At 38.6% G+C, this 14835-nt stretch overlaps 1 protein-coding gene across 2 annotated transcripts in view; it reads left to right on the plus strand.

The window, feature by feature from the left end:
* The window catches only part of LOC105492610 (kynureninase), a 175279-nt gene that overhangs the window by 37832 nt on the left and 122612 nt on the right, over nt 1-14835 (plus strand). For both annotated transcript variants that reach the window (XM_011759824.3, XM_011759825.2), the window contains one exon: nt 7437-7557. In XM_011759824.3, coding sequence (XP_011758126.1) covers nt 7437-7557 — 121 coding nt within the window. The remainder of the gene's footprint in view (nt 1-7436; nt 7558-14835) is intronic.

Consider the following 14835-nt stretch of genomic DNA (forward strand, 5'->3'; position numbering starts at 1 on the left):
GTGTTGAATTAACCCTGCATCCCAGGATAAAACCTACTTGAATGTAGTGAAATAACTTTTTCATGTGCTTCTGGATTTGGTTTGCTAGTATTTTGTTGATGGTTTTTGCTTCTATGGAGATATTGACCTGTAATTTTGTTGTTGTTGTTGTTGTTGTTGTTATTATTTCTTCGGCATATTTTGGTATCGAGTGATGCTGGCTTCCTAGAATGAGTTGGGAAGGAGTCACCTCCTCCTTAATTTTTTGGGATAGTATCAGCAGTGTTGGTACCAGCTCTTCTTTGTAAGTCTGATAGATTTTGGCTGTGAATCCATCTGGCGCAGGCGTGTTTTTGGTTGGTAAGTTTTTTATGACTGATTAAAGTTGAAACTCTATTGGAATGTTCAGGGTCTTAGTTTCTACCTGGTTTTGTCTTGGGAGGTTATTTCTTTCCAGGACTTTATCTACTTCCTTCAGATTGTCTAGTTTTCATGGGTAAAGTGTTCATAGTCGCTAAGGATCTTTGTCTTTCTTTCTTTCTTTCTTTCTTTCTTTCTTTCTTTCTTTCTTTCTTTCTTTCTTTCTTTTTGTTTTTTTTTTTGTTGTTGTTTGTTTGTTTGTTTGTTTGTTTTTGAGATGGAGTCTGGCTCTGTCACCCAGGCTGGAGTGCAGTGGCGCGATCTCGGCTCACTGCAAGCTCCGCCTCCCGGGTTCACGCCATTCTCCTGCCTCAGCCTCCCGAGTAGCTGGGACTACAGGCGCCCGCCACCTCGCCCGGCTAGTTTTTTGTATTTTTTAGTAGAGACGGGGTTTCACCGTGTTAGCCAGGATGGTCTCGATCTCCTGACCTCGTGATCCGCCCGTCTCGGCCTCCCAAAGTGCTGGGATTACAGGCTTGAGCCACTGCGCCCGGCCTGTTTTTTTTTTTTTTTTTTTTTTTTTTTTTGTGAGACGGAGTTTCGCTCTTGTTGCCGAGGCTGGAGTGCAATGGCGCGATCTTGGCTCACTGCAACCTCCGCCTCCCAGGTTCAAGCAATTCTCCTGCCTCAGCCTCCCTAGTAGCTAGGATTACAGGCATGTGCCACCACACCCGGTTAATTTTGTATTTTTAGTAGAGACGGAGTTTCTCCATGTTGGTCAGGCTTGTCTCAAACTCCCGACCTCTGGTGATCCACCCGCCTTGGCCTCCCAAAGTGCTGGGATTACAGGCGTGAGCTACCACGCCCGGCCAGGATCTTTTGTCTTTCTTCCTTCCTTTCCTTCCTTTTTTCTTCCTTTCCTTCCTTTCCTTCCTTTCCTTCCTTTCCTTCCTTTCCTTCCTTTCCTTCCTTTCCTTCCTTTCCTTCCTTTCCTTCCTTTCCTTCCTTTCCTTCCTTTCTTTCTTTCTTTCTTTCTTTCTTTCTTTCTTTCTTTCTTTCTTTCTTTCTTTCTTTCTTTTCTTTTTCTTTCTCTCTCTCTCTCTCTCTCTCTCTCTCTCTCTCTCTCTCTCTCTCTCTCTCTCTCTCTCTTTCTTTCTTTCTTTCTTTCTTTCTTTCTTTCTTTCTTTCTTTCTTTCTTTCTTTCTTTCTTTCTTTCTTTCTTTCTTTCTTTCTTTCTTTCTTCTTTCGATGGAGTCTCACTCTGTGGCCTAGGCTGGAGGGCAGTGGCATGATCTCAGCTCATTGCAAGCTCCGCCTCCTGGGTTCACGCCATTCACCTGCCTCAGCCTCCCAAGTAGCTGGGACTACAGGAGCCCGCCACCGCGCCCGGCTAATTTTTTTGTATTTTTAGTAGAGACGGGGGTTTCACCATGTTAGCCAGGATCGTCTGGATCTCCTGACCTCGTGATTCACCCGCCTCAACCTCCCAAAGTGCTGGGATTACAGGCGTGAGCCACCGCAGCCGGCTGGATCTTTTGTATTTCTACAGGATTAGTTGTAATGTCATCTTTGTTGTTTCTGACTGTGCATATTTGAATCATCTTTATTTTTTTCTTTTTAATCTAGATACTAGTCTGCTGATCTTGTTTATCCTTTTAAAGAAACAGCTTTTGGTTTCATTGATCATTTCTATGAATATTTAGGACTTGATTTCATTCTTTTCTCCTTTGATTTCAGTTATTTATTCTACTAGCATTGGGGTTTGTTCTTGCTTTTCTAGTTCCTCTTGGTGTGTTACTAAATTGTTAATTGCAGGTCTTTCTAACTTACTGATGTAGGTGCTTAGCACTATAAATTTTCCTCATAATACTGCGTTTGCTGCATCTCAGAGATTTTGGCATATTGGTTGTATCTCTGTTTTAATTTATTTCAAAGAATTTTTTTATATCGGCCTTAATTTCATTGGTTACCCCAAAGTCATTCAAGAGAAAGCTGCTTAATTTCTATGTAATAGTGTACTTCTGAGAGATCTTCTTGGTATTGATTTTGACTTTTATTCCACTGTGATATGAAAGTATGGCTGGTATTCAGTTTTTTGAATTTATTGAGACTTGCTTTATCTCCAAGCATATGGTCAATCACAGAATATGTTCTGTTCACAGATGAGAAGAATGTATAATCTGTGGTTGATGGGTGGAATGTTTTGTAGATGTCTATTAGCTCCCATTGGTTGAGTGTTGAATCGAAGTCCAAAATTTGTTAGTTTTCTGACTTGATTATCGGTCTAATGCTGTAAGTGGGGTGTTGAAATCCCCTACTAGTGTTGTTAACCATCTAAGTCTCTTCATAGGTCTAGAAGTACTTGTTTTATGAATCTAGGTTCTCCAGTGTTTGCTATGTATATATTTAGGATAGTTTAGTGTTCTTGTTGAATTGAACCGTTTATCATTATGTATTGCCCGTGTTTGACCTGTTTTATTGTTGGCTTAGGCAGTCTGGCCACTCCTTGACACCATTACAGTAGCCTCTAGTGAGGCTATGGCAGCTGATGCCTAGCTGCTCAGGGATCCAAGGCCTGTGCAGCTCTTTGTGGGCTTAAGTGGTGCCCCTGCAAAGACTCCAGGCTAGTCTCTGTGTAGATTTGGAGTTCCACTGAGGTCAGTGGCTTCTCCCATGCCCAGGATTGCAAAGGTCCATGGCAGAAGTTTGGATCCCCTGGAAACTCTCACTCATCAACCCTTTCCTGACTTTAGGGAGCTTCCTAAGCTCTATAGTGGTTCCAGGTGGGCAGGTCCTTGGCTTTGCTCCTTTCTCCTCTGTGGGCCCTGCTGCTTTCTTGTTGGATCCCAACATGACCTCTTAGATGATCTATTTGAAGATGTAGCATTTACTCACCACTTTGTTTTCTCTCTGTGAGAGCAGCATACACTAGCTACTTCTAGTTAGCCATCTTGAACCCTTCACCTGTTTTCCTGATTGGAAAAGTGCCCATACCTGGGGAGCTCTGCATTTTTCTTTAGAGTGCTTCACAGATACTGCATTTTTTACAAATTAAAGGTTAGTGGCAACTCTGATTCCAGCAAGTCTAACAGCATCATTTTTCCAAGAGCATGTACTCACTTTATGTTTCTGCAGTACATTTTGGCAATTCTCACAATATTTCAAACTTCTTCATTATTATATCTGTAATAGTAATCTGTGATCAGTGCTCTTTGATGTTATTATTGTCATTATCTTAGGGCAACATGAACTATGTCCATATAAGATGGTGAACTTTATCAATAAATGTTGTGTGTGTTCTCACTGTGCTAGAGACCAGTTGTGGAGATATGTGAGGGCAGCCATGTTGTCAGGCACATGTGGGGACAAGTGGAAGAGGATGGAATTTACCATGTTTGGTGGACCCAGTTTCTAATGGCCTGCATTTGCATATTAAAGCTAAGAGCCGGGGCTTTCCTATTAGACAAGAAATATTTCTGGAGCTGCTTTAAAAGAAACAAAAACTTCCCAAGGACCACTTTTCATCCCTATTTGCCTAAAATAATTTCTTAATAACTCCTATAACAAAAATATACTGCAAAAGGGTCATACCTCAGAAGTCTGCTTGTTGGGTTGTGGTAATTTTTGCATAAATATTCTAGAAATATGTTGTATGAAGTGGGAAGTGGTAGTAGCAAGCAGATCATGAGACATCAGCTTAAGTATGCATTAACTACTTCAGGAAACTGGAGACTGGAGGTCTCCAGTGGGAAGGAGATTTTAATGAACTCACAAAAAATACTTTATAGGGAAAGAGCTAACCAAAAAGCACCAAAGCTGGACTAAGGTTTTCTTGTCTTTCTTTTTCCACTCCATTGGAGGACTTAGAAGCAGTAGCAGTGAGGAACAAGAAAATAAATTGTTAATAGACACATTACTTTGTTCCAAACTGCAGTTTCCTGAACTTAAGTCAAGCATGAGCTAGAGCTGGGGAGAATATTTAAATCTGAAGTGATATTGATATTTTGAAACTAGTTCCTAGGTTAAGCTTCATATAAACTAAAAGAGTAAGCTTATAAGGGTCACAGTGGTGGACATTTCTGATGCACTAAAATGCTCCTCAAGCAATCAAGTGAGTTTTCAGAACCATGAGCTTTATAGCAATCATACTGTAGCCTTTTCCAAGAAGGGAGCGTTCCAGAAGAATGGCTCTAACACTGTTGACTTAAGGACTAACTGGAGCAAGCCCTGCTTGTTAAAAGTTGAAATTCTTGAGCTCATAAACAAGTTTGAAGTCAAATGAACTGTTAAGCAGAGTGCTATGGGTTGAATTATGTTTCCTAAAAATTCATGTGTTGACAGCCTAACCACCTGTGCCTAAGATTGTCCTTACAAAAACAATCAAGTTAAAGTGAGATCATTAGAGCGGGTCCTAATTCAATATATTGTAATGTTCTTATAAAAGGGGGAAGTTGGGAAACACACAGGCATACTGGGAGAACGCCATACACACAAGAGATGGCCATCTATAAGCCAAGCAGAAAGGCCTAGAACATATTCTTCCCTCTCAGTGCTTGAAAGGAATCAACTTTGCCAACACTTGATTTTGGACTTAGAGTCTGCAAAATTATAAGACAATAAATTTCTGTTTAAGTTACCTAGAAGCCTTAGTTCTAGAAGCCCTAGTAAACTAGGGGTGGGCTTGTTACATGAAGCAAGTATTCCCAGCTCAGGGAGGATTTGCTGAATGTGGAGACTTGGCTGATAGGGGGAACCGATGAACTCTTTTAACATGCCCAATCTGTGCCAGAATTTGAAGTGTGACCCTCAGACAAGGCTCAAAAATCTCTGCTTTCTTTTTGGAATAAAGTTTTTAGGATGACTGGCACATTTGTTTTTTAATTATCTATGGCTTTTTTTTATCCAACCATAACAAAAAGGAGGAATTACAGCAGAGACTGTATGGCCTGGAAAGCCTGAAATATTTATTTTCTGGCTTTTTACAGAAAAAGTTTGCCTTGCCTTGCTTAAAACAAAGGTACTGGTTAAATATCCTGCCTGCTGGGTATTAACAGAACAAATGCAGCAAATGATCTGATCTGAACATGAACCCACAGGATCCCCAGATCATGACACCTCTCAGTGTTTTCTCAGAGTAGATCTGGACAGTATGGATTAAGAGGAAGAAACTGAGACAGCTTATCCTCCTTTTCCTCCCCCTAATAAGATCAGGCTAAATGCAATGGAGGAAGACTTTCCAGGAAATAAGAAGCAAAGGCAATAAAAGAAAGAGTTGGAAAATGATACCTACAAGAAGAGCGAACTGCGGTCTTGAAGCATTGTGACTTAACCAAAATTTTGGGATCTACTAACAGGACATGTGTTAATCAAGCAGTTCACTTTGAAAAGGAAAGTTCTAGTAAGCTCCATGGCCTTTGTGAAAAGGCCATTGAAGTGAGAGAGAAAACCAAGAGGACCATTGAGAAACTGCAAAAAATGTGTGCTCTAATTGGCAACACCTACTTCAAAGAAAAATGTAATAATATAATTTCTACAATACACGTTTTAGCATAGCACTAAACTCACAATATGCTAAAAAAAAGTTGTCAGTACAGGAGACAGAAAATAATCCTGAAGAATAAGATTGGCTGGTGTACATTAATCTGACTTGCCTTTGGGGGAAAAAAGGTAAATACAATAAATGCTTCAGAAAGGGAATTTTCTCCCACTTCATAGGCATTAAATACTAAACAAGATGTCCAACAGAATCCAAATGACATTGAGTTGTGCAAGAGTCAGCAGCTGACACTGAAGGACTGGGAACTATTTAGGAACCTAGAGCTCTCATGTTCTTAAGGGTTGTATAGAGAAAGCATAGGAGACATAAAAACTGTGGATATAATCCCAAAGGCATTAAGCTTGGACTCAAGCTATAAGGAGATTATCAGTAATGTCCAATGTGACAAGAACCATTGATGTGATAACCTTTTATTTAAAAAAATAAATAGAGATGGAGTCTCACTATGTTGCCCAGGCTTGTATTGAACTCCTGGGCTCAAGTGATCCTCCCGATTTTGTCTCCAAAAGTACCTGGATTACAGGCATGAGCCACTGTGCTTGGCTGACATGATAACCTTGAGGATGGGAAATGGGGAGGCATATCTAATCCTAGGTCCAGGAAATAATGATACCTTAACCAAGAGGGCTCTTCTGGCACACGTGTAAACAATATGTGCATATCTTGTATTGGTCAGGCTTAAAAGATGCCAGTGAAGAACAATATCTATAAAAGGGATCAGGTTGAAATAGATAGTATGTCTCTAAAAAGTCTTTAAAGGTTTAATTAAGTAGTCTGAAATAAAGACCAACATAGTACTTAATGATTCCAATGAAATATAAACAAGAAGCTTAGTCTTTTTTCCCCTAAGATATAAGACAAAACTCAGTAGTTTACAATTGTGACTATAAACTTGTGACTTTCTAGACTATGTTTTAAGCACATGGATTGGTTTGTTTGCAGTGGGTAAGCTGCAGGATAAAAATCGCCAAAGTTTGATTTATATGAATAAGAAGTAGATATAGAGAACAATCTTTGCCTATACATGTGTTAGTACTATCTGTACATGTGTATGGATATAGAATGAAAAAAACACATAAATCCAGTACATCTACTTTAGTTATATAAATAACTATTTGCATTTTTGAAAAAATTGCCATTTCTACAACACAAATCAGTACAGTGTCAGTACTTGACTAAATTCTGGTAATCTTCTTATACAATTAGATAGGCTGATGTATTTCCTAATTGAAAACATTTGTTTTTAACTCTTTTCTAATGCTTTGGCTATTCATGATTGGATGTAGTTGCTAATTTAGATTTCCCCATGGAGCACAGTAAATATGAGAGATCATCATAATAGCCTCTATAGGTTTAAATTATATTTTAAAATGTAAATGCAAAAGTTAATTATTGTTTAGAGGACCTGATGTCATCCTTGGGAGTAATTTTTAATTACTTTTTATCCTTCTTAGAGTTGATTATATTAATTATTTGTACTGGCTTAACAATACCATACTGAAAAAACTTTTTTTTTTTTTTGACATTTCTTCTGTTTCAGTTGATTTATCATTAGTGAATAAAGATGAAAATGCCATCTATTTCTTGGGAAATTCTCTTGGTCTTCAGCCAAAAATGGTTAAAACATATCTTGAAGAAGAACTAGATAAGTGGGCCAAAATGTAAGTATTATTTTAAAAGCTACTACTCTACATCACATACAAACATTTACAAAATCACATTAGGTTGTCTAATATTTGGAAACATGTGTAATAGAATCCTAGTACAGTCATCCCTTGGTTGTCTGCAGAGAATTAGTTCCAGGGCCTCCCTATCATTCCAAAATCCACAATGGTCCCATATACTTTAAATAATCTCTAGATTACTTATAATACCTAACACAGTATAAATGTTATGTAAATAGCTGTTATGCTGTATTGTTTAGGGAATAGTGATGAGAAAAAAGTCTGTACATGTTTAGTATATATGCAGCCATCCATTTTTTCCCTAAATATTTTTGATCTGCAGTTGGTTGAATCCATAGAGAGGGAATCCATGGATACAGAGAAACCTTAACTGCTCAGTAGTCTCATTTGATTGATGAAAATAACTGAGGATCAGAATAAGGTGACATAACAAGTTAGTGGCAGAATCAGGACTAAAACTTTTACAGTATTTAAACATTTAAGTTCCTCTCCTGTGTTGACATCCCTAAACCATATGTAATCATTTTATTTTGTTTCTTTAATAATTAAGAGAGGAGTTAATGTTTAGAAGCTTCATCTCTTCATGATTAGGCCAAATTATCGACACTTATTTTTATGATAACCGGAAATATTTTAAAAATATTTTCTGATTATTTGAAACTGAAAAATCAATATGAAGATGAGCCAAACTTGACAGTTAGGAAAACATTTCAGAAAGATGAAACCAAACCAAATAGAATTTCAGAGGAAAAACATTTGGCTGTCAGAAACTCAGACTACATTCTTTACCTTTCTTCATTCTTCATGCTACTGGTTTTCAAATTGGGAACAATATCCGTTCTTTAAAGATTAGTATGCCAGTCACGGTGGCTCATGCCTGTAATTGCAGCACTTTGGGAGGCCAAGGTGGGCAGATCACTTGAGGTCAAGAGTTTGAGACCAGCCTAGCCAACATGGTGAAACCTCATCTCTACTAAAAAAAATACAAAAATTAGGCCGGGAGTGGTGCCTCATGCCTGCAATACCAGCACTTTGGGAGGCTGACGTGGGTGAATCATCTAAGCACAGGAGTTCGAGACCAGCCTGACCAACATGGTGAAACCTCGTCTCTACTAAAAATATAAAAATTAGCCGGGCATGGTGGCAGGCACCTGTAATCCCAGCTACTCAGGAGGCTAAAGCAAGAGAATTGCCTGGACCCGGGAGGCAGAGGTTGCAGTGAGCGGAGATTGCACCACTGCACTCCAGCCTGGGTGACTCTGTTTCAATAAAATAAATAAATAAATAAATAATATTTAGCTTACACTGACTGTGCAAATGATTACAACTATGGCTATTAGATAACACTGTGAAATTCTTCATTTCAGGGATTAAGAATGTAATTTCACAACTTGATGCAAAAATGATAGAAGTTTATATAATTTATTAATCAGGTTATAACTTTATCTGCATAACTTTTATGCATAATTTGCAAAATACATACCACCACATTTGCTCTAGCAGGTTTTAGTATTTAATGAATGGGGGTCATAGTTAATAAAAATGGTTAATATTCATTTTTGGCCTTAATGTAAGAGAGGGCAGATAATTAGATTGAATGAATTTGAACTTATAGAGTGCCCTTGCCTCTTGGGTATTCATTCAGCAAGGCTGTGAATTTTTTTCCTTTAAGCATTTAAAATATATTCTGCCCTGCTATTCTATTCATATCCTTATAGTCATCCCACTTAAGTAAGAAACTGGTAGATTATTTTCAAGACTTTAAAGTTGTATTTCAGGAAATCACCTCATGCCCTTCTATTGCTTTGTCTTTTACATTTCACCTTGTGATGATGGAAAATTTCATCATTTTAATTAAACCTTCTCACTGAGTTTTCATTAGACAGATGATTCAGAAAGGTTGTGTATTTTAATGCTTCAGGCAATGTACAGTGAATTAAAGAAGACTGCTAAGCAAATGGACATCTATTTCATCCTTGCTTTGTTTAGTTTATGTAGTCTTCTTGTTTTAAGCTGTAGTGACTCTGTCAACATCATGGTCCTGCCCATAAATGTCTGTGGTGTTTGGGATGCCTGATCACATGCCTATTCTCCCTACCTCACCCACCGTTTTTGATCCCAAAAGTGTTTGCTCGTTATTGTTTTTTATCTCCCAAATATTTAGCTTAAAATCCCACTTCTGATCTTTTCCAGCTGAAGTTCTGTTGGGAGGAAACTTCTCTACAAACTGAGTACTTAGGTCAAAGTGGTGAGGGCCTGCCAATTAATTGACAACAGACAGGTTAACAGGAGAAAAGTTTATTTCACACTCAGATAGAAGAATTCTACAAGGGGTAGTTTGCTGAACAGCCATGGGTAAGGGTTTATATACCAGCTTAACTAAAGGGAAGAGTTTTAGAGCTTCAATGGGAAAATATAAAGGTTTCCATTGGGCTTTTTCATCCTGATGCTAATAGGCAGTATCCTTCCTAGCTGGAAGCTCCCAAGAGGGAGATGAATGGCAGCTGAATTTGTACCTCCAGGTGCTAAGGTCCATCTAACTCTGAGGATGGGTCAATGGCAGCTGTATTTTTAGGAGGCTTTGCTTAAGTTTAGATAACATTTCTTTCTGTGGCTGCTCCTTTTTCAGATGTGTTCAAAGTAGAAGGACCAGGCATGGTGGCTCATGGCTGTATTCCCGGCACTATGGGAGGCCAATGTGGGTCACATTAGCCCAGGAATTAAAACCAGCCTGAGCAACAAAGGGATGGGAGCAGTGGCTACTGTCTGTAATCCCAGCACTTTGGAAGCTGAGGCGGGTGGATCACAAGAGCCCAGGAGTTCCAGACCAGCCTGGGCAACATTGTGAGATCTCAACTCTACAAAAAATACAAAAATTAGCTGGGCATGGTGGTGCATGCCTGTAGTCCCAGCCACGTGAGAGGCTGAGGTGAGAGGATCACTTGCACCCAGAAGGTCGAGGCTGCAGTAAGCTGTTATTGTGTCACTGCACTCCAGCCTGGGCTACAGCAAGACCATGTCTTTAAATACATACATACATATATACATGTAGTCTTCATGCCAATTCAGTGGTCTGTTGGTCTCTTCAGTTTTCGTTCTGACTGTTGCTTTGTTTTTTTGCACTAAAATCAAACCCTGCATGTGTTCAGTTGCCTCTAGATCCAGGGCCTCGCATTATTGTGGTAAGTTTTGTCTGATCACTTCTTCCTCTTTGCCTCCCTCATTGCCACTTCTGCTCTACTTCTTGGCTGGTACTCAAGCCAGGTCAGTGACTCCCTTTCTTCTTGACCAATGGAAGATTATGGGAATCGCTGAGTCAAAGATGATTACACATTTACTAAACACTATAATGCACATTGAAAGTAGTTGCTTAGTTGAAAAAGATAGTGTTAAAAATGTATAATCCTGACCAGGCACGGTGGTTCAAGGGTGTTACCCAAAGACTTTGGGAGGCCAAGGCAGGCAGATCACTTGATCTCAGGAGTTCGAGACCAGCTTGAGCAACATGGTAAAACCCTGTCTCTACAAAATATACAAAAGAAATTTAGCTGGATGTAGTGGCACATACCTGTAGTCCCAGCTATTCGTCAGGTTGAGGTGGGAGGATCGCTTGAGCCTGGAAGGTGGGGGTTGCAGTGAGCTGAGATTTTGACACTGCACTCCAGCCTGGGCAACAGAGTCAGACCCAGTTTCAAAAAAATATATAATTTTAACAGTAACATAAAAATTAGAGTGCTTTAACAAAGCAAGGTTTTGCACAAGCATATAGATGTCAAATCTCTGTCCATCCAAGTGCTATAAAGTAGGAAATGCCATTGGGCTCATGGATTCCATCTTCTCCAGTTTTATGGCCTATTGCAGACATACTGCCTACCACACCTAAGTATTGAATAAACAATTTTTTGTCATAATGCAGCCTGATTTTGTAATTCATCTGGCTACCATCTTTGATTACTTATACTAAGGAAAAGCCAAGAATAGAGGTAAAACTAGAAATATTTTAGGATCTGTCTTAGTTTGTTCCCACTGCTATACAAAATACCCAAGTCTGGATAATTTATAGAGAAGAGAAGTGAACATTCTTATAGTTCTGGAGACTGGGAAGTCCAAGATCAAGGTGCTGGCAGACTTAGTGTTTGGTAAGGTCTGCTCTCTGCTTCCAAGATGGTGCTTCTTGCTGCATCCTCATGTGGCAGAAGAGGCAAACACCTGCCTCCCACCTCTTTTATAAGGGTCCTAATCCCATTCATGAGGGCTCTGCCCTTATGACTGAATCACCTCCTAAAGACTCTACCTCTTAATACTGTCACATCGGCAGATCAAGTTTTAACATAAGAATTTGAAGGGGACACATTCAGATGATAGTAGAACCAAATTATTTCTAAAACTTAAACTTTCTTAAGGCAAACTGTGAAAATTGTTTTCTTAGAAACTTTTACCTCTGTGTTAGTTTTAAAATGCTATTACCATTATTTTGCATTTTCATTTTCAACTCTATGGGATTTCTAAAGTAGATTAATAACACATTGAGGAATATATTTGTTTTGCAAAATGGCAACATTTAGGCTATTCTAATATTCTGAAATATAAAACTTTTTGTGTGATTATATTTATTTGATACTTAATAATTATAAGCAAAAAGGTTTTATAATAATAAGAAGCAACAGTATGTCTGAAATCTATGGGTCTGTTGCAATGAATAGGCAATAAGCATAAGTATTTGGAAATAATATATTAAATATTTACTAATGACCTAGATTATTTAATGGAGAATAACATTGGTTAATAATCATAATGCCACAATCCAGCTAGAACAGAAGGGTATATAAGTCCTAAAGAGCATATTTTAAGGTGGGGAATGGTTATTATGTCCCTAAAATAGAATCACAATATTTTGGGTCATTTACATTGTCAAATCTGCTACATCAAGGGTGTTCTCTCTTTTTCATAAGAGCAAAAACCTACTATAGTTTTGTCTCTACAGGGATTCTTCTAAGAACTGTGACAGTTTAGGTAAGATTATTTAAAGATAAAAATGTGCCTTTGAATTAAATATCAGGAATACACTACTGAGTTTACTTTACATGGCAGTGTGTGTGTGCTGACAGGACACTGATAAAACACGCCAGAGAGATGTAGATGCCTCCTTCAGACCCCTCTAATCTCATTTAATTTAAGCATTTCTTCCTTTAAGAGCAATAGTGTTTGAACAAGAGAACATAAGAAAATACATAGAATGGCATGTTACAAAGATTTTTCACAACATCTTTATTTTTGTTTTTCTAATTAACATTATTTTTTTGGAGTCAGGGTCTCACTCTGTTGCCCAGGCTGGAGTGCAGTGATGTGATCATAGCTCACTGCGGCCTTAAACTCTCAGACCTGGGCTATCCTCCCACCTCAGTCTCCTGAGTAGCTGCGACTACAGGCACATGCCACCAAGCCTGGTTAATTTTTTCTTTAATTTCGTAGAGACGACGTCTCCCTATGTTGCCCAGGTTGGTCTCAAACCATTGGGCTCAAACCACCTTGACCTCCCAAAATGCTGGGATTACAGGCATGAGCCACCGTCCCCGGCCTCGCAACGTCTTTATTGGCTAATCATCAAGTGGGTCATGGAAAAAAAATATATAATATAATGAAGGCAGGCTGTGAAATCGTAATTATTTCCTTATGGAAGGAAGCTTTCTAAAAACAGGGCCATTTTTCATTTTGTGGGATGGTTAAAGCATGGTCCTACTTTAAAGAGGATCCAAGTTTCTATTAACTTCCTAATTTTCCATCCTGCAGTCCTAATTTTGTGAGTGAATACTCCTAGTAGATGTCTCAGAAAGCACTCACTTATAGCGATGATTTATTCTGTGGCGGTGAGTTAACTCTCTCCCATGCTCTCTTTTCCTTTCCAGCATTTGTAAAAGAAGATTACATCTATGCTGCAACTATTTTAAGTAGTTTTGTTTGAGCAATATAATATTTTTTTTCCTAACTCTAATACTGATGTTTATAACTGCACTTTAATCTACATCAACTCTTTCTAATGACAGGCCACTTTAACTTTGGGTTTATTTGGGTAGCACTTTGTAAATACATTTCACTACCCCAGGCTAGAGGGCTAACAAAATGAAGCAGCCGACACTGTGTGGTATTTTGAATGGAGGGAGATGCCAAAAGCATTGCAGGAAGAAACATATCCCTAAAGATTATTACCACGGTGTCTACCAGAGAGAGGAGTAGGTGGCATAATATTCTGAGATATAAATTCTCTGGGGCAGAACATAGAATTTTACTACCTAAATGTAATAAGATGTATTGTGCTATCAGCAAAGGCCGTGGAGCTCTATGTGATTAAAATTAAAAAGGATCCAAGTATCTGCCTTTAACTACCATTTAATGATAATGATTTTTGTCTTTAGCATTTATATTGAAAATCAAGAAAGAGGCAAGCTGCAGGCTGTCTAATAAAAATGTGAATAATAATAACTAACAACTGCCCCTCTTTTCCATCCTTAGTTCTTAGCAGTCTATGTTTATTCTCAAAGAAAGTCCTCTTCCTTCATCTTAGTTTATATGGTAATAGAAATGTTAGTTTAAAAATTGTGTTCTATACCACATGCTGATGAAGGGAGTTTTAGCATTAGATTTACATTAGGAAAGAAGACTCAGAAACGGGGTACTATGTAATGGTCTCTTTCACATGTTATCTCATTTATTTCTCATGGGAATCCTTTAAGGTCCACATTGTTACCCATTTACTTGTACAAATGTGGAAAATGAAACCCTATAGCTTCAATAAATGTGGTCTCATGACCAGTACTGACCTGCAGCTGACTTATACCAGATGTCAAAAACCAATTATTAAATACTCAGAATTTTTGTTGATAGTATGAAATCGCCCATGATGGGAGTATTTACACCTTGGAAATCTGCAAAGGAGGAAAAACAGGGCTCTAGTCCTCTGGTCTTAACCGCCCCTCTTAGGGAGTAGCAGCCCACCAGCACCAGTTTACTGACACAGATTCAACCCAGGTTGGTACTATACAAAAAGCACATTTTCATTCCTTTCTTTCAAGCTGACAAACTTTTGGATTCCTAAAGAATTAAGAACTGTTACCCAGAAAAAATGGGCTTCATTCACGTGGTAACAAAGGTCTTTCTGGGGACATGGATGAAGCTGGAAACCGTCATTCTCAGCTAACTAACACAGGAACAGAAAACCAAGCACCACATGTTCTCACTCATAAGTGGGAGTTGAAC

The sequence above is a fragment of the Macaca nemestrina genome, chromosome 11 (assembly GCF_043159975.1).
Source record: "Macaca nemestrina isolate mMacNem1 chromosome 11, mMacNem.hap1, whole genome shotgun sequence".
In the NCBI taxonomy this organism is placed as follows: Eukaryota; Metazoa; Chordata; class Mammalia; order Primates; family Cercopithecidae; genus Macaca; species Macaca nemestrina.